The 19,351-nt window shown below is 45.6% G+C and overlaps 1 protein-coding gene across 3 annotated transcripts in view; it reads right to left on the reverse strand.

The window, feature by feature from the left end:
• SCHIP1 (schwannomin interacting protein 1) overlaps nt 1-19,068 on the reverse strand; it is a 126,353-nt gene extending 107,285 nt beyond the window's left edge. The window contains exons 1-2 of one of the 3 annotated variants that reach the window (XM_059163652.1): nt 19,048-19,068; nt 17,213-17,920 (exon numbers count right to left, since the gene is read on the reverse strand). In XM_059163652.1, the coding sequence (XP_059019635.1) occupies nt 17,213-17,902 (690 nt within the window). In that variant the 5' untranslated portion in view covers nt 17,903-17,920; nt 19,048-19,068. Of the gene's footprint in view, nt 1-8,265; nt 8,314-17,212; nt 17,921-18,131; nt 18,313-19,047 lie in introns of those variants that run through there. The other 2 variants (XM_059163653.1, XM_059163655.1) reach the window with 2 other exon arrangements.
• Between the last annotated feature and the right edge of the window lie 283 nt (nt 19,069-19,351).

The following is a 19,351-nucleotide window of genomic DNA, read 5'->3' on the forward strand; positions in this document are numbered from 1 at the left end:
GCTATCAAATTGAGAAGTTGCACCAGAGTTCTGCTACGGCGTTTTAAGTATATTGCCATTAATAGGTGTTTAAAACGAATTATACATAATTGTGACTATTTTTCAAAGTATTACAAGCCTTTGGGTTCACTCTAAAACCTTTTTTTTTTTTTTTAAATGGAGAAGGGTTAGAGAAAAACCATGAGATCCTTGCGTGGTTCATAACCTTCAGCCCTAGTTCAGTCTCAAGGTTACAAAGTAAAGCAACCATGCCAAGGCGAAAATTCAGATTTCTTTTGGGTTTTACTTAGTTAAAAGCTACCCAGTTTTGTGTTTTGATAGAGATTTGTAAATAATTTTCTTAGACCCAGCATGATGCTATTTTAAAGATAACTAAAGGAACGGAAGCCAAAGGTTAAGGAAAAATCATAATAGAAACTGATGGGCGCCACCCACGTTACAGGGAACCCTTAGGCTCCAACCAGACAAAAACATTTCATGTTTCTTGTGTAGCAAATGGCTCTTCTAACAAGATGTTCACCTGAGCTGGAGACGTTTTTACCATTTAAACGAGATCTGCAATGTTCCATAGGGAAGGCTCATGCATTACTTACAGTGTCAAGATAAAAGGAAACCGGCAGTGAAGGTGAATCAGAGTAATAAGTATTTAAAATGCCTTAGCTCAAAGGCACACGGTTCTCTTTCATTCCTTCTGCTAACCAGGACAAGATGAACGGGTGTGGACTTGCCAACTGGATGACCTGTGGCAGGAAACGATTCACTTCAAAGTTGCAAACCATATTTGACATTCAACAGGTTTTCATTGTGGGTGGGTAGATGAGAGACTTCAGCTTTACTGTGGCTCCTACATTTCATTGGTCCTACGCTGATGGGTGGAGGAAGGGAGAGGTTTCCCTGACTTTCCTGCACCTGCCTGCAGGGCACAGGAGGTTTCTGAGAGGAAGTCCCAAGGACTGAGTGCTCACGTGGCTGACGTGAGAATGCCTGACTCTTTGCCCGCAATTCTGTCAGCATTTGGCATTTCAACATCTCTGCTCAGTCTCGGGTCGGTGTGCCTAAAGCTTCAGGTGAATCACAAGAGGCTCAGGAGGAGAAAGGCTGGGACTCCGTTTTAACATATTCCCAGCCCACAGCATCCAGGAGACCTGATAAGAAAACCCCACAAATATGTCAACCCCTTTAAGCCAAAACACCCAAGAACTTTCTGGAGCCTGAGAAGTTTAACATTAATTCACTACTGCATTCAAATATCTTCTTCCCACTTAATTCTCTAAAAGGCTCCATTCTCCGCAGTACCCTAAGTCTGTGAGTATAAGGAAATGGCATTTCAGGCATTGTGTCTATCATTAAACTCTTTGCAGCATAAAAAAAAAAAAAATTAAATTTCCTACAGGAAAATTGCACGGTTATTTTATGGTATAAAAGATGGCTTTTAGAAGTAGAGGTGGAAAGTTCCATAAATGAGGTGCAGACTCAGATGCCTGGGCTGTGTTTGTTAGGAGAGTAATTTTCCTCAGGCTAGCCCTGACTTGAGTTCCACAAACCTTTCCAAACTCCTTTCCTGTGTGCTGGCTGCCACCCTTCCTGCCCCTCCTCCCACCAATCTTCTCCCACCTTGCACTGGGCTCCTCCCCTTCCAGGTCTTAGGTCAGTGGTCCTCCCGCAGCTGCCTCTGCAGGTGGCTGAGCCGGAGGCTTCCAGACCTCCTGACCTCCCTTCCTAGTGCTTACCTCGGATATTAAATAACCACCCGAGGAACTTATTTAATGTCCATCTCCCTCGCCAAAATAAATATGCCACTTGGGCAGAGCTCATAGCCCTCTTATCTCCCTTAGGGTCCAGTAACATGCGGCTACTAGATATGAATGACTGTTAAGTGAGTAAGTACATGAACGGACATGAAAAAAATCACAGGAGGCACTGGCTTCTGCTATAGCTTATGCACTTTCTACTTCACCCTACCTGACCTCTTCCCTTCCTGGGCCTTCAGATGGCCATTTCTTTTGCTAGACTGCCACAGGTGATTACGCTATTCCTGAATGTGGTCCCAGGAATTCTGCAAGGATAGCTTTCTGGGTGTGTTGCCCAACACATGGCAAGGACTCAGGCATGTCCCACTGTTTAGGGCTGTCTATAACCTAAACGGTCCCATTTTATAAGTAAGACAACTCATGAGGAGTAGGTAGCTCAGGATTGGGTGTCAAGAGGGCAGGAATGCACCATCTTCTCTCTCTGAACCTCCACTCAACCAGACGATCATTATGACTCCTTTAAACCAACATGCAGGGCAAGTTTTTGACTAGTCTTAATGGACTAGCCAGATTCATGAGAAACAAGCATAAGGGTATCGGTAGGGACCTTCAAAGTGAAGGGAAGAAACATAAAGCCATGCATTTATGTTTGAATGAATTTATTTTTAATTTTTTACTATCTTTTTTTTCAGATTGTATTTATTCATTTGCGAGGGAGAGAGAGTGTGCAAGTGCAGGGAGGAGTAGAAGGAGAAGGACAAGCAGATTCCACACTGACTGCAGAGCCCAGCGGAGGGCTCAATCCCAGGACCCCGAGATCATGACCTGAGCCGAAATCAAGAGTCAGACGCTTAACCAACTGAACCACCCAGGTGCCCCTTGAATGAATTTTTAATTAATCAAAGTTTCCATGTATGAAGAATTCTCAAATAGCCGCAGGTGGGTGTAAGGAGAAACTGTATATCCAGAGATTCCAGATGTTCGGATATGGCCGCAGCCATCAGCAAAGATGAGCAGTTGCTATGTAATGAACATCAGAGATGCTAAATCCCAAGTATCTGGTGTAACAGTCTTACTAGTTGAACGTGGAAAGCACGTGGTCCTTGGAGCCAGTGAGACCTGAGCTAGCTCTGTGATCCTGCCAGAAGCCTCAGTTTCCTTGTCTGTGAAATGGGAGTTACAGCATCCACCCTCCCTCACCGTGAGCATTAGGCACAATAAATGAACAGCAGCCAGCTCAGTCCCTGTCCGTCGTCGGCACTCGTAAGTGATAGCTATTGCTATTATCACCAAAACAGGTTTAACGCATGTCTCTCCAGTTCTCACAGGAGCATCACACTCTCCGACAGCATGTGGCACACTGGTGTGCTTACAGGATTCAGGTCAGCTTCCCCCACTGGGCTGCAGGCTCCAGGAGGGCAAGAAGCCCCATACATGACAGCTTCGTGTGAGCGTCTGTTGATCCTTATCACCACACCTAACACAGAGGAGGCATTCAGTACATCTTCACTGACTGAATAGGTGATGAAGAAAAAATAATGGCCTGTCTTAGGGAGAGGCTTGGCAGACATCATGGTGTGGACTATGCCTTGCTGAAAAGCTTCACATAAGCAATTTTAAAATCTAGCTCTTACTACAAAATGAACTCAGGTAATTTACTCCTTCAAAACTCGAGAGACTTCCTCCACTTACATCATATAACAGCATAGTTTCTAGAAAATAAGAATGGTTACAAGACATTCTTTAATTCACATTAAAAATTTATAGATTTATACCACGGTACTAGTTGTTTTTATCCCAGTAATTATAAGGAGGCTATGACTACTATTTTGGGCCAGGTCTGTCTGATTCCAGAGTCCGCAGATAACCACCTCCTTATACAGTCTCACCTGCATCACAAGAACACATCTGGACTGGCAGCAGAGGGCCCTGGGGTAAGGTCTGCTGACATTTCAGCCTCATGTTTGAATCTTGGTATTAACATCACCAGCCATAGGTTGAACCCCAAGTGGTGCAGTCAGCTTTGATCCTTTCCAAGGCCACGATGTCACCTTTAGATCTGCTCAGTCAACCCATAAATGGATACCATGAGTCCCATGAGAGAGTGAGGGTGTGTGGACAAGATGTCCAGGGCTGATGAGCCATGAGGTCTCCGCATAGGATGTCAATGTTCTGTTTATGACACCTCCAAAGTCTCTCCTGCTCTGTGTACCTATTTCCTCATCTGTAAAATGAAGCGGATTGGGCCAGAGTTGCTTTAAGGTCCATTCCACCTTTGATATTCAATGATTCTGTGAAAGACTCAAAAATATTAGAGACTTCTATTTAGTGATATTGGGCTCACAGATATGATATATGAACTTGATCCCTAAGTCCAGAGACTGTTTGCTGTTATCAATTAGGGTTCCTGGTTTCAAACCAATAAAACCCACCCCAGCTGACCTAAACTCAGATTCAACAGGAGGTAGACACTGGAGCAGCACAGAGAAAGGAAGGGAGGCACTATGAAGCCCACTATGGCCCCTCATGGGAAGGGCTTGGCAGCCATCATCACTGTGAGGGCCTCCAGCTGTCCTAAGGGCTTCGAGGGGAGTGCCCTAGACCCAAAGTCCCAGAGAAGCTCCTCCACCTGCCGCAGAACCAGGGAAGGGAGAATCTGGGGCTGAGGTTCTAGAACAGGAGTCAGTTACTTGCAATTATCCTCCCACCAAAATCATACACAGCAGGGAAGGGGTAACTCCCTAAAAGGAACTTGGGTGCTGTCAGGAAGGGTAACTCCTGCTGGGCGCAAAGCCCATGAAAACCCCCCATAGGAGGAAGAACCCAAGAATATAGAGGTCAGTGAGGCCAAAATATCCTGTCCTCCAGCACAGCATCTAATGAATTTTAAGAGTATATAAACTGAAGCATTTATTCAAAACATTCTGGTCTAGAAAGCACAATTTCCAATGTGACATTATGGGTTTCGCTAAAAGAAATATTTATTTAGTATTATCACAATCCACAATACATTGAACATGTAATTAGCAAAAGAATTCTGGGAAATTTAAACAAGTTTAAGAGGAACTCACTGATTCTGTCAGCCAAGCCCGGCCACCAAAGGCAGAGAATGACTAACTGGGAAACCCTCTTCAACGAGAAATCACTGAGTCACAGGGACCTCCTGCTGCTGACAAAACTCTGTCTGGTGCCCATTAGTAGCTTAGTTTTTTAAAAATTCTGATGATTCAGGTAACAAAGACTGAACATCTTGACAGGTCGGTTGTCTTTCTTTTTCCACACTTCCAAGAGTTTCCAACCCCCTTCCTGGGTATTTCTAATCCGTGAAATCTCCCACACGTGTTCCTGGAATTAACACTCATTTCGCCTCATGAGTGACATTCATCCCCCAAGTCACTTACAGCTCTCTCTAGTCAACTGTAACTTACTCCCTTCCGCCTGAAATTTCATGCCATTCACAGCGCCTTCGCAATTTCACCAGAAGCTTAACTTTAAAGAAGAATACACCCTTTAAATCACGGAACACTATGGAAATGAAGGAAGTACTGTGACTCAAATATGACTAACATAACATAATAAAATGAAATGAAATGACATAAAATAAAATAAAAGAAGTATACTCCCAAGCCAAAGCTGTTTCCTAAAAACAATCAAACAAACAAAAGATCTGGATGTTGGTGAGCCAAATAACATTCCCAAGAACAGTGACAATTTGTGGCCGTTCATAGCCCACAGAAAAGAGCTGATGGGCAAGTACTTAATTTATGCTATCCTTGGGAACGTCCGACACAGCTCCTCACACCCGTGCTCCCCATTAGAGGGCCTGTCCTCTATGGGTCAGCATGTGCTTCTCTTTCTACCTCCCCTGTTCTTCACTGCACACACTTTCCCCACAGGGCAGCCGCAGAGTTTCCACCGAGGAAGGCAACCCGATTGGCAGAGGGGCTAGGAGAATGTTTTTCAAAATACACTTAAAGCCAACACATAGTGGAATATTTGCTTAGGTTCTCTTGAGATGACTTTGTGGGGAGGTAACGGAGACTATGGAGGGAAATAGCTCTCCCCTCTATCAAGCCACAGCCTACAAGGATATATTACTTATTACTTAAGTTGAGTTGGTGTAATAACTTTTTAATCATAAAAGCTAATGTAAATCCAAATAAAGCTTGTAATGTAGGTAATAATACTGTGTCCTTGTTCATTTCTTAGTTTTAGCAAATGTGCCACAGTTGTAGGAGATGTTAACATCAGGAGGAGCTGGTTTGCAGGATATGCATGAACATTCTGGACTATCTTTGTGACTCTTCTGTAAATCTAAAATTATTTCAAAGTAAAAAGTCATGTTTAAAAAGTGAAATGAACAGTGTTTCCTATTTTTCTAAAGGAATGTGAATCAAGACCCCAAACTTGACTCGTTTGCATGAAATCTGTGTTGACTTTTTACTTAGAGCCAGTAATTCTAAAGAGGAAGCAAAAACAAAAATTTCCCAATCTCTATGCTTCCAACAGTATATTATGTCATAATAGCTGGAATTAAATAAAATCTAAACATGATTCAACAATCTTGAAGTTTAATTAGATTCCATATAATAAGAAATTTTATCAAAACTCACCTGTACTACCAACCCTTGAATTAATGGTCTCAGATGAATTTCTAGAAGAAAAAAGAATTAAGACCACATATCCGGTGTGTGTGTGTGTGTGTATGTGTGTGTGTGTGTGTGATTGTTTAAGGTAAATTTTTCTTTAAGAATTCCTCCTTGCTCATTATTTATAAATGAAGAAAAATAAATCATGATACAAGTCCCTGAATGCAAATACAAAATCAGTTTTTGAACTGCTTTGAAAGAGAAAAGTAAATTCTAAGTAATGGGATATGTATAAGAATTAAGTGAAACAGAATAAGGTGTATACAGTTATCTCTCCCTCCCACCCTTGGATGTTACTGTTTCAAAGGAAGTTACTCTGGTGTCAGTAAATCAGAACATTTCTTCATGAGTCTTCTTCCCTAACATCTCTCGTTTCTAGTCTCTCACCAGACTTCTCAGCAAGCCACACCCACCTCGCCCACCTCACCTCCACTCAGCAAAATCACTGAATCTCTCTGGGTCTCAGTTTTTTCATCTGTAAAATGAGGAGATTGGCTTTGGTGTGGGATGAGAAGTTGGTAGCCCAAAGGTCATATTTTGAAGAACTGATATGCTTGTTACCCCTATAAAATTATGTTTGTTTTTTTTTTAAGTTACTTGCCAAAGTTTCATACTTAAGATATGTCTCATAAAAGTTTGATCTGGGACTTCTCCTGGCATATCAGAATGTTGACTATATTCTGGCATGGTAACAAATCAGGCAGAATGTTAGAACAGCCCCCCTTTTATGGCTGGGACACACTGTCCAGCTCACCCCGGTCCTGCTTCCCCCTGACCCACAGTCCTCATTAGTTACCTACATGGCTCTGGAAGCATCTGGCTTTGCCATCTTTGCTATGGAATCCCTCCTACCTCTAATATTTGGATTCCTCGTGTGATTGCTTATTAGGAAAACAGAGTCCTAATGAGGCCGCAAGCACACTGGAATTTCTGCAGGGGTCTTACTTATACGTTAGTACATACAACAGTTATACATTGGCTCTGTCGAGTGTTTTTGTGTGAAACACGAGAAACATCAATCCAATATTGAAACCACCATACGATAGTAGAGCAGGAATTCAAGAAGTCTTAAAAGTACTGCTACATAAAATTTTTCTTCTCGAACAAGATCTGACTTTAAGGGCTATTTGGGTCAGACTGTGGGGCCACAGTAGGCTGAGTAACAACTTTAACAGGAGATCACTAGTTACATAATTTCAGTATTCAAAAATAAAATCCCAGTGGTCTTCTCTCTTACTCCTTACCAATTTTAGAGTGGAAATAAAAAGGACGGAGCACTTAAGATGCAGTTGCTCATAATAAAATGTCAGACCAGGTCAAATGGACCAAAAATTATGTAAGATTGCACAAAGAAAAAAAAATTGTCTGCAATTTTCATAAGTGGTATAATTTTTAGCTACTGGTGCCATGAGGAGAAAAACAGAAGGCTAAATTGGTTTTGAAACTATTTGAAAACATGTTATTTTTATCAGAGTTGAGATTAGCCTTTAAATTGTCTTCTAAGGAGACACTGTGCAGGTTCCCAGAGGTCCAGACCCTTCTTATTTTAGAAATAACTTTCACTCTACTCTTTCTTTGTGTGGGGATGGCGGGGGGGGGGTGGTGGTTCCAGATATTGTGCTGCTGGACTTGACATTAAAAATGCCCCAGCATTTCATAACACAGCAGCTTTTTAAGTTCTGTTTTTATTTTTTAATGCTCTAACCTCAAATCTAAATTTACAACACTGCCGGAGATCTTAGGCATTATAAGGAAATTACCTCATTGCCTTTAAACTTTTTTAGACAGCCGAATTCTTTCCATATATGGCAAACATGAAGGAAGCTGAATCAAATGATGTTAGTTTGGTAGTTGCCATGACTTACCTTTGTTTTGTTCTGAACATGCCCACAACCCATTTGTGAGTGGGGGGACCCCCGCCGCAGCTAGCAGGCTGGGGAGAGAGCCCGTCATCAGCTCCTTGTCAACACCTAGTCCATGAGGACGCCTGGTCATGGGCCCTGGTCATCAGAGGACGAGCCACTTGCATACAGACTTTAAGTTGTTTCTCTACACACAGGGGATGTACACACGAATGAAAGATGAAAGAGAGGCGGGCTGCGGGTCACGGTGGCGCGGTGGCCCAAGGGAGGTCCCAGTGGGTGTGCACCGTGGAGGGGGCAACACTGTGCCTGGCCAGCTTGCCCGCGCTCAGGGAGTTCCTAATGGGTGACCTGCTGGCCGGAGGCCCAGCTGAGAGGCTAGAGATCACGCTCTGCTCTCCACCCTCTCCTAAGCCTGGGCAAGTGCAGCAGTGCCTAGAAAAGCCCAGCCCACACAGTTTCTTGCTGGATGCTTTTTGGGGAAGAAAAAAAAAATCCCACTCTGAATAACTTACACATTCATTTCTACAAGAGATTTGGAGGCTCAATCATCTCTATTAGGACATGGGGGATAAAACCCTCTTGAATTGATATATTTGCAGAAATCAGCTGCTGACTAATGCATGGCTTTTTGTGATCCACAATAAATGGAGCTTTTAAAAAACATGTATACTATGCTAATATCCCAAGGAAGAAAGATCCACAATCACTTTTAAAAAGGATAAATACCAAGGAGTAGCTTAGAGAAATGGAAGGAAATAAAAGAAGAAAAAAGATGAACTTGATATTTTTGATCATGGATATACCCAAAAAGGTAATTTAATTACAAATAAATATAAAATATTTGAGTGGAGATTCAAGGGTATCAGTAGAATGTACAGATACAAGTGGCAATTAGGAAATCTGATACACAAAACTGGACAGAAGAAAACGGGTTAATTCTTTTGCTTCCAGTAAACTTCGCTGTAACTTCACATCAGTTACAGGCAACTCAAAAATATTTTACAAGTACTTTCAAAAAACCACCAACCTGGAGCAGAACATACACTGGCTGAGTTCATTCCTCTCACCTGAGTATTTCCTGGCCTAAACCATTATCTTTTAAATTATATAAACTTTCTAGAGAAAATACCACCAAAGTAGGGAAAACTGGGAATAACATAAAACAACACCCACGTTGAAAAATAGGTTAGGTGGGGACAATGAGACGAATTTGTGTAGTATGGAAACAGAGAAAGTATGTGTAGTAGGGAAAGAGAGAAAGTATGTGCAGTAGGGGAAACAGAGAAAGGCAAGTGATAAAGACTGGTGATAGAACATGCTTGACATAATGATTTAAGAAATATAAGGAAAATAACATCACAAAGGTGAAGGGGTAGCCAAAAACATAACAAAGTAAAGAAACAAACCAAGAGCATCTGAAACAATGGGGCTCTTACAGATTTGATGAGGCTTGTCTAAGTGAAACAGAATGGTTATTACCAGTGTCCTGGACCTGACAAGAGTTAGTGATGGCTCAGTTCTCTGCATTTAAATGGGAAACTAAGAAACATCATATGGGGAACATAAAACCCAAACACATCTCCCTTTCAGGATGTCTACTTTTCCATTCCTTGTCATCACCCACGTTCCGATGAAGCCATCCTAATGGAGGCTATCTCATGGGCTACTACTGAACTCCACAAATACTTTTCTTTCTAGTTTTTTCTTGGTTTTGTTAGTTCCCCCTTTGAGAGGCTTACAATCAACTATTCACTTTAAGCTCCTACTTGTACTTGTGGGTGAGTGGCACAGAGATCTTCTCTCCCCTGTCCTTCTGAACCCAGGTTCCACCTCACGGCCTGAGAGTCAATGGAAGGACTCTGTCTGTGGAAGGGTCCCATGGAAGGGTGAGCATGAGAAAATACCCTCACTTCTCACTTCTCCCCTCTCCGCCTCCAGAACTCAGCTGGCTCCTTGCAAAGTTCTCAAGAGCCGGTCATCCTCTGGCCCCACAAGAGGAAAGAACTGTGTGGCCCAGTGGTGGAAAGGAGGCTGGATGAACAGGAAAAGGAGCAATGATGGAACATATCGTCAACCCAGGGAGAGCACTGATCCGTTGGTAGAAATACACACAGTGATGAGCCAAAGTCTGCATGGAAGAAAGTAATTTTATAATTGTCTGGAAGTGCTGGTTTAACAAAATAAAAAGAGAAACAAACAATAAAATTAAAACTTCTGCTCTAGTGCTAAAACATAGAATCTACTTCCAGACTCAGACAGGCCTGGGCTGAGGATGTTGAGGGAAGTTGAATGAAGATGTTTAATCTCCACAGACCTACTTCTGCCTTTGAAAATGGTGAGGGTTTGATGAAATGACCTCTCAGATCCTTTCTATCTTTAAAATCCTATTACTTTTCTATTTAAAAAGTTCAGTTTCATAATTGGCACTTAAATTTCTACAGAAGTTGTATGCAAAATAATCTCCTGGTCACTGATAGTATAAAGCCTCATCTGTCCCACCTAACAGCGGTTAAGAAAAGCATTTGCAAAAGCCCTTTTCGTTGAAATACTTGGGACTGAATTTCAGGATGAACCATGGGATGGTAGCTTAAATACAAACACACAGCCCCAGAACCTGCAACCTAATTTTTTTTTAACCCAATCATATATTTCTTTAAAGTCTTGAGTACACACTAATGGACAGAGAAATCTTTGCAGCTCTTAAACAAATATCAACATACATTAGAAAAACAGGCAATGATGGCATTAAACATTTCAAGGTAAAAGGTTGAAGCAGAGAGTACATTTAGTCCTGGTAGTTTCTGGTTATGATTAAAACACACACACACACACACACACACACACACACACACACACACATGCACAGATTTAACAACGTCCTGTAGCGCTCTCTACCAGGAAGAAGTGATAGTTTTGCGCCACACAGAACATTTTCACCGCTGTGCCCCAGAGTGTCAAAGCACATGACTTATTAAACTTACAAATTGTACAATATTTTGTAGGAGTAATAAAGACCTCTTAATTCAGTCTATAAAAATGGGAATTTATATAATTTAAACATAGCCCACATAACTACAGAAACGAGCTACTCAGCCATTTAAGCTACTTCAGTGGAATCGTTGACAGGGAAGGAAGACCTGGGCTGGAAGGCTTACAGAATAACACACTGAAAACAACCTGTAATTACTACCATTCAGGAAGAAATGTAGGCAATTTAAAATTTGCTACTAGTTAATAGTACAAACAAATAAAAAGACAAATTATTTTCAAGTACTTAGGAAGAAACTTCATCAGGAGAATTTGCTTTCCATTAACACATCAATTAAAATTATTCTTATCTTCTCATTACAAGAGGAAATGCACCTGTCACAGGCACTAAAAATAATGCAACCATAATCAAAATGTGTTCCGTCTACAACTTGAACTCTTCTCTAATTTAAAAATGGGTATTTTTGAACAATGGGTATAATGACTCCGGTTGGGTGTAAGATGTGATCCTGGTACTCTCACTGTTTTGAGAGGGAAGCAATCACCCCAGGCACCTGAAGAGAGATGTTTACAAGTCCCCAAAGACACAGATGGAACAGAGCAACCAGTGGGAAAGGAAGTCACGGTTACAGTGTGTACATGAATAATCATGGTGACAGAAGCATAAAAGGGTACAGTTTCTTTGGAAAACAGGCAACCCCTAAAGCTGCTGAAACATGATTCAGCCCTTCCACTCCTAGGTATTTACCCAAGAGAAATGAAAGAATATGTTCCTACAAATAAATGAATATTCACAGCACCTTCATTAGCAATAGAAACTAGAAACAACTTAAATGTCCATCAACTGGGAAATAGGGTATCTCCATAAAATGAAACACTACCTAGCAAAAGAAAGTAGTGAGCTGTTGCTCTAGACAATAACACAGCTGAATCATAAAATAATGACATGCTGAATGAAAGAAGCTGGACAAAAACTGAGTACATATTATATGATTCTACTTACATTCATTTTAGAAAAAACAAGCTAACCTCTATAGTAATAGAAATAAGACCAGTGGTTGCCAAGGGGCAAGATGGGGAGGTTGCAATGGGGCACGTGAATACTTTTTGGGGTGAGAGATATGTTCACAATCTTAATTGTGAGGACAGTTTCACAAGCATACATATATGTCAAAACCGATCAGATCACACACTTCAAATCTGTGCAGTGGACTGTCAACTCTACCTCAACAGTTAGTTGTTGTTGTTGTTGTTGTTTTCAAGAATTGAAAGTGGGGAAAGTGGGAGAAAAAAGAGTGTGAGTTTCCAGGGACAGATGAGACTCAGCTTGGAGGACCACAGACCCTGAGGAGAGAAAACCTCACAGTCCTTGAGTAGGTAGAAGAGGGATCTGGAGACAAAGACCCAGGGGAAGCAGACAAAAAGAAAGGGGACTGCCTGGGTCTGTGCTGAGAAGAGGAAAACCGCGTATCCCCAGGATTGCCTAAGCCAGCTTACTAGTCACAGTAGGCAGGGAAATGAGAATTTAGGGTGAATATGGATATGAGGGAGCAGGTCTCCCTTAAACTTGCCACCGCTAGTTCTCAATCTGACATCAAAAGCATAAATCACCAGTGTCTTTCTTTACTCCTTAACTGTGCGAGACCCCTGATGCTGATGCAGGACCCCTGGAAGGACTGTGAGAAATAGGGGGAAACCAGAGGAGCAGGGGCTGGCCAGCTGAAGGGGGCGCTTCTGCGAGTCGTTCTGGTTGTTGCACTGAACAGTTCACCCTCCCCATGACTGTGTGTCAGGCATTTGTGCCAAGCAGGAGGGAGATACTGGGGATAAGGCAGTGGAAAAAAAGAAAGCCTTGCTGCCTTCCAGGCTCTGACATCAAGGCGGGGAGGGGTTGCTCTGTCAAGGAAGAGGTTGGGGCACCTGAGGTCAGGCGAGTTTGTCTAACGGGATAGGAGGATGGAATTTCACCTGTGTTTCCTTCAGGCCTTCCTCTGACACCTCAGAGCTCTGACCGCAAAGTTCCTGGCACCGTCCAAGCCCATCCTCCTCGGCTGACACTAAGGGAGAGAATAGCTGCTTAAACCCTTCCACAAAAAAAGGTCAGTCCTAGGATTTAAATGCTATCTAAATGTTGTAGGTTTTTAAATTTGTCTCTAAATTCTCCCTAGATTAGGAATGGCTGATGGTCAACATAATCTTGAGATCTCATCCTTCCTTTGGAGGTCTTGCTGCAGCCATCAGCCTATTAAAACAAACCCAAACTAAAGCAGGCCTGTGAGGAGACTCTGAAATAACGGGATTTTGATTATTTCCTAATTTACTTAGGTCCTTAATAATTACCAAGGAAGCATAAAACAGGATTTGTCAAACCTATGGAGGTGGGAGCTTCTTTTCTTCCCTTTTACTTCAAATTGTTTTTAGCCTTAAAATAAGGGAGGAAAAAAAAACAAACAAACTTAGTCTGGTGTAAGAAGAAAGCTTTCCCTAGGTTACTTAGTGGGCCCTTAAGCAAATCACTTCGCTTCAATGGGCCTCAATTTTCTCAGCTGTTTTTGGCTTAAGTCTGGGGCCTGTGAGCCTAATAAACCATTCATTCATTCATTCGTTGAGAACCTACTGCATCCCAGGCACTAGATTTTTTTTTTTTTTTTAAGATTTTTATTTATTTATTTGAGAGGGAGACAGTGAGAGAGAGCATGAGCGAGGAGAAGGTCAGAGGGAGAAGCAGACTCCCTATGGAGCTGGGAGCCCGATGCGGGACTCGATCCCGGGACCTCGGGATCATGACCTGAGCCGAAGGCAGTCGTCCAACCAACTGAGCCACCCAGGCGTCCCTCCCAGGCACTAGATTACAGCAATTAAAAGAGAGGCAAGACCTGTACACTACAACTCAATTCCAGAGAAACCAAAAATGAACGAGAACCAAACAAGATAATGTCAGGCAGTGATAAGCACTAAGAAAATACACCACAGTGCCTTACTTTACTTTGGGGATGGTGTTCAGGGCTGTGAGAGCTGAGTAGTCTGGAATGATGGAAACGAACCAGCCACTTGATTCCCAATAGAGGCAATCCTACTGAGGGTTTTCCATGGGGCGGGAAAAGCTTATTTGGTTCTCTTCATAGGTAAAGGAGAATATATCTGTCTTTTTCATTTTATACCTTTCCTCCCAGTAGTCTGCATTAATTCACTTATATACACTTTCTATTTTCACTTTTTAAAAAGATTATGTATTTATTTGACAGAGAGAGAAGGAGAGAGAGGGAGCACAAAATAGAAAGCAGCAGAGAGAGAGGAAGGAGCTCCCGGTGAGGAGGGAGGCAGTGTGGGACTCAGTTCCAGGACCCCAGGACCATGACCTGAGTCTGAGCCAAAGGCAGACTCTTAACTGACTGAGGCACTCAGGTGCTCCATGTACATAACTTTTTTTTTTTTTTCAAGATTTTATTGATTTATTTGACAGAGATCCCATGTAGGCAGAGAGGCAGGGGAGGGGAGGAAGCAGGTTCCCTGCTGAGCAGAGAGCCCAATGTGGGGCTTGATCCCAGGACCCTAAGATCATGACCCGAGCTGAAGGCAGAGGCTTTAACCCACTGAGCCACCCAGGTGCCCCTGTACATAACTTCTTAAAGAGAAGCAGAAGTATTTGATTTGAACAACTTCTTCTAAATAGGATTTCTCTTCTGCAGGATTCCTTTGTTATTCTCAAGTTTCTGTCCTCATAGTTATAAATTCTCCCACTTATTCCCGGGCAGGAGTAAACAGGATTTAAATCAGTGTTTTTCAGATTTTATGATAACAACCTACAGTAAAATAAGTGTTAGATCATGACCCAGTGTATAAAACCAAAAGTTTTTAAAACAAAGCTTACAACAACTATCTGCAATGGACAGTAGTATATTCTATTCTATTTCATTTTTTTAAATGCTAAGATGATTTCATCAATAACTTACAGTATGAAAAACACTATTCTAAATCAATAGTGGCTAGTAATTTTGTTATTAACAAACCCCAAAATGGTAAAATTGATTAAACAGCCTCAAAGTCTCTCTTCTCCCCCTTCTTTCTGTACATACTTGCTTTAAAAGAAATGGGTTCCAAATTTCTCTGTATAACTTGTGGAGGAAATGCCCAGAGGGGACATTTTCAGGGGGACTGGCGTGGAGGGAGGGGAGCCAAAATGTGTAAATTGTAACTTGGGTTTCAAAGATTGCTCAAGAAGGAAAGATTCATAGTCTTCAGAACAAGGAGGCTGTGCGTGGGTGTGTGTTGGGGGAAGTAATTTACTAAATTTTAAGTTCCTAGAGGGGAGTCAGTCTTTCTTCATTATAACTCAAGTCTTACATGGACAGATAATGTAACTGCAGCACAGAGAATCAGACCTTGCATTTAGCATGTAACACACAGGTGCTCAGTAACATTTTGTTTAATAACTTTTAAATAATGGAGCTCACTGTCATCATCAAATCCTAACTTCGCATGTGCACCAATTATTATGTTCTCCTGGAATGTAAAAATGCCATGCAATAGTAAATGAAATGTGTTTATCTTCAAGTCATTGTTTAAGTCCAGGGAGCTTAATCAGGCATTTTTCTCAAGCACTAAGTGGGAAACGGATGTTTTCCATTGCAAGGCATAAGAGAGCGGATTGGCTGTAATGGAAAGATTCCACATCTGCTAGTGGCCATGGTAAACAGCTGGGATTAGAATGAGTGTGTTAATTTAATAGGTAGTTTCTCAAGGGACACTAACCAGAGGGCTCTGTCAGCCAAGAGCTCTGTCTGATGGAAACCGTGCCAATTTCTCTGGGAATTGCGGTTACTGTCCTTACCCCTGAAGTCAGAAGTGCATGCACCCAATTTCTAGTAGCCCCAGGGCTCTGGAACCGAAAAATTACACCTGCAAGCAAGCGTTCTCCCACACTGCTGCAGGGCCGCCACACACAGAAAGCAGGCAGTGAAGCTGTGTGCCCTTCAGCCCCATTTAGGGACATCATTAACGATTTCAAATTACAACTGTTGCTTTAACTCACAACAGTGATAAAGAGCGAAGCTGCATTCATGATGTTTTTCTTTTAAGTCATTTATTTGCTCTCCTCTCAGGAGCAAGGAAGATGTTGAGACAAGTGCAAACCTGCCCGAGCTGCTGCTTATAGATGCAGCCCTCTTTCTCTCCCTCTCTCTGTTCCACTTCAGCACCCCTCCCTCTCTGGATTTCCTGAACTGAGCCAGTGGCCTCCGGTAAGGAACTGCTAGTGGCTCCTTTTCAAAACGAGAAGGATTCAGCAGAGAGGCTGAGGCGACAGAGGCAACAACCACTCCCTCACCCCAGCAGGTCAATTCACCCCATTCCCCAGGTCAGCAAGAGGTTGGGTTTCTGAAAGGAACGAAGTCTTAGAGGAGGGCGGTCACCCATTCAAATTCAGGAGCATCCGCTCAAACGCGAGATGTGCCAAATCCTGCTGCCATACCGGAGGGGTGGGCAGGCGAATGTGAGCGTGTGCTAGGGGACAGCCTATATATAGGCGAGACATCAGTGGTAACGAAGGGAGACCCGCCACGGCCGACAAAGCCACAACTATTACGACTTGAAATATCACCCGCAGGGCACCGGCTTCGGTGCCAAGCTCTCCCCGGATTTATTTTCAGGCAAGTGACTCACAACCTCGTCTCCATAAGTAATTCCATTAAAATGAGTCGCCGGTTCCACTAACCCGACTTTCCGCTGCCCTCTGGCTGCCCCTCCCTCCTCTCCGCCCATCAGGCAAACCCAGACAGCTCCCAGACTGAGCAACCGTACCCCAGGGGAGCAGAAGGCAGGCTCTTAGGCCCGGCCCCCACCCTCAGGGAAGGATGAATGGGGCCGGAGGCGGGTGGCAGCGCCAGGAGGGCTCGTGCGGGCAGTGCGCGGGGTGTGTACGCGTGTGTGCGCGCGTGGGCACGCACCCGGGCCAACTTACGGAGGTGGAGTTGGTCCTCGCTTGGCCCTGGTTCCGCACCTCCTGCTCCCGGAACTGCAGTCCAGCCAGATGCTTCTCTAGTGCCTCCCAGTCCATAGGGGGCACCGGGGGCTCCTCCGGGACGCACGTCCCGCAGTCGGTGGGCTGAAGGCAGAGAACCCCAGCTGCCGGGCCCCGGCCGCCGCGTCGACTCCGCGCGGGCTGGGGCTTCTGGACCGCCCGGCGGGGGCCCCGGGAACCGCTGGGCCGGCCGGCCACCACCACCACGTTGCCATTGTGCCTGAGGTCCTGGGGGTCGTGCGGGTGGAGGTTGCCATTGGGCATGGGAGGCGGCATGACAGTGGTGGCGCCCTTGCCCCCGCCGCCGCCGCCGCCGCCGCCGCGGGTCCTGGCGCTCAAGTCCCCCGGCTCCCGGGCCGGACAGCGGTCATCCCGATACCCCCGCTCGTCGCGCTCGTCTTCCTCTTCCTCCTCCTCCCCGTCCTCCTCCGGCGCCCACTCATCAATCACCTTCTTCTGGTAGACCGGGAAGGGCTCCTCATAGTCTTCCAGGGCAGACACCAAGTCCAGGCTGCCCCCCGGCGAAGACGAGGATTTGCACTCGGAGCAAGGGGTCACTTTGGTGGAGTTGGACTGCGAACTGGCGCGGCTGCTGCTGCTGCTGCTGCCGGCGTCACTGCCTAGATCCATCCCATCCTCTCGGTAATCCTGGGGAGGGGGGAAGGAGGCAGAGAGTGAGCTGCCTGGCCGAGCCTGCTCCGGTCGCCCGCCGCCCGCCGCGATCACCCCGGCCCAGTGCCCCGCGCCCGCCTGGCCGGAGGTGCGCCCCCCACGGAGGCCTGGGAATCGGAGCCGGCACCAGCCTGAGGCTTCCCTTAGCCCACCCCCCGCCCCAGCATACTTCCTCCCAGGAACTAACCCTCAAATTAGCAAAGGGGGTGCCCAGCCATCAGCAAGGACACTTTCCGTAAGAAGGGCCCCGGGGCGCGCATGGACTTTGTTGTAACCATTTTGCGCCGGGCGCGCCCCGGCACCCCGCCCCAAGGATTCTCGGAGAACCAGACACTTTCCCAGAGAATTATAATTCCCTGGGGGCGGGACCGAGAAGAGGGTGGGCAGCCACTGAATTCGCACCTCGATCGGGGCGCCGAGACCACCCCCCACCCGGCCCCGCCTCGCCCCGCCCCCGCCGGCGACGGGGAGCCGGGCTCTGCTCGCTAGCTGAGCTTTACTTTCTAAGGAACCGCAGGCGGCTCGGAGGTCTCACTCCCGCCTCCGCGCCTCCCTGACCGGCCCCTCCTCGGCCCGCCGGAAGCCTCGGGCGCTCTCAGCCAGCGCTAGCGAGGGTGGCTCTCGAGGCCCCCAAAGGTGTGCGGGGCCGGGGCGCGGCGGCAGTAGCTGCCTGCGCCGCCGCCGCCCGGGGGGAGGGAGGACGCGCCCTCCCGGCGGCGGAGCCGGTCCCGCCACCGAGCATGCCCAGAGGCTGCCGGGCGCGGCGTAGTCCGCTCTCCCGGTTTTCGCGGCAGCAGGCTGGGGCGGGAGGCCTGGCGGGGATAGGGTTGGAAAGGTCGGTAAAAGGCCGAGGGAAGGGGGCACGCAACGTTGGGGATGCAGACGCAGCCAATTAACAGGGGCGGCACGCTGGGGAGGGTGGCGGATTTTAACCTCCAGACGCACTAATATTTTCAGGGCGCGTCTCAAGCCTTCTTTTCCGGGCTCGTTATCCAGCCCAAGCCTCCCGGTACCCCAGAGCGCGGGCGCGGCGCATCCTAGCCCACGCGGAAGTCCCCGAGTGATCCGATGAAGGACTCCCCCCACCCCCAACACACACGCACACAGACACTAGCCCATATGGGAGCCCGAAGTGACGTGTGCTCAGTGGTCATGCACCATCATTTCCCTTCCACCTTCCTCGGCCACTTCCTCTCCCTCCACCGCCCAGCTCCGGTCGCCCTGCTGGCTCCCCTTCCAAGTTCAGGCTGTGGGCGGAACCTGTTGCTTTAGCTCCGGCTTCCTAACCCCTCCCGGCCGCACTCTGAGGTTGACCTCAGAGAGGTGTGTGTATGGGGAATGGAGGGGTTAAGTGTAAAATGGGATTGATACCTCGAATTTTAGAGGAGAATCTGTTCTAAAGGTTCA

The sequence above is a fragment of the Mustela lutreola genome, chromosome 2, assembly GCF_030435805.1.
Source record: "Mustela lutreola isolate mMusLut2 chromosome 2, mMusLut2.pri, whole genome shotgun sequence".
Classification (NCBI taxonomy): Eukaryota; Metazoa; Chordata; class Mammalia; order Carnivora; family Mustelidae; genus Mustela; species Mustela lutreola.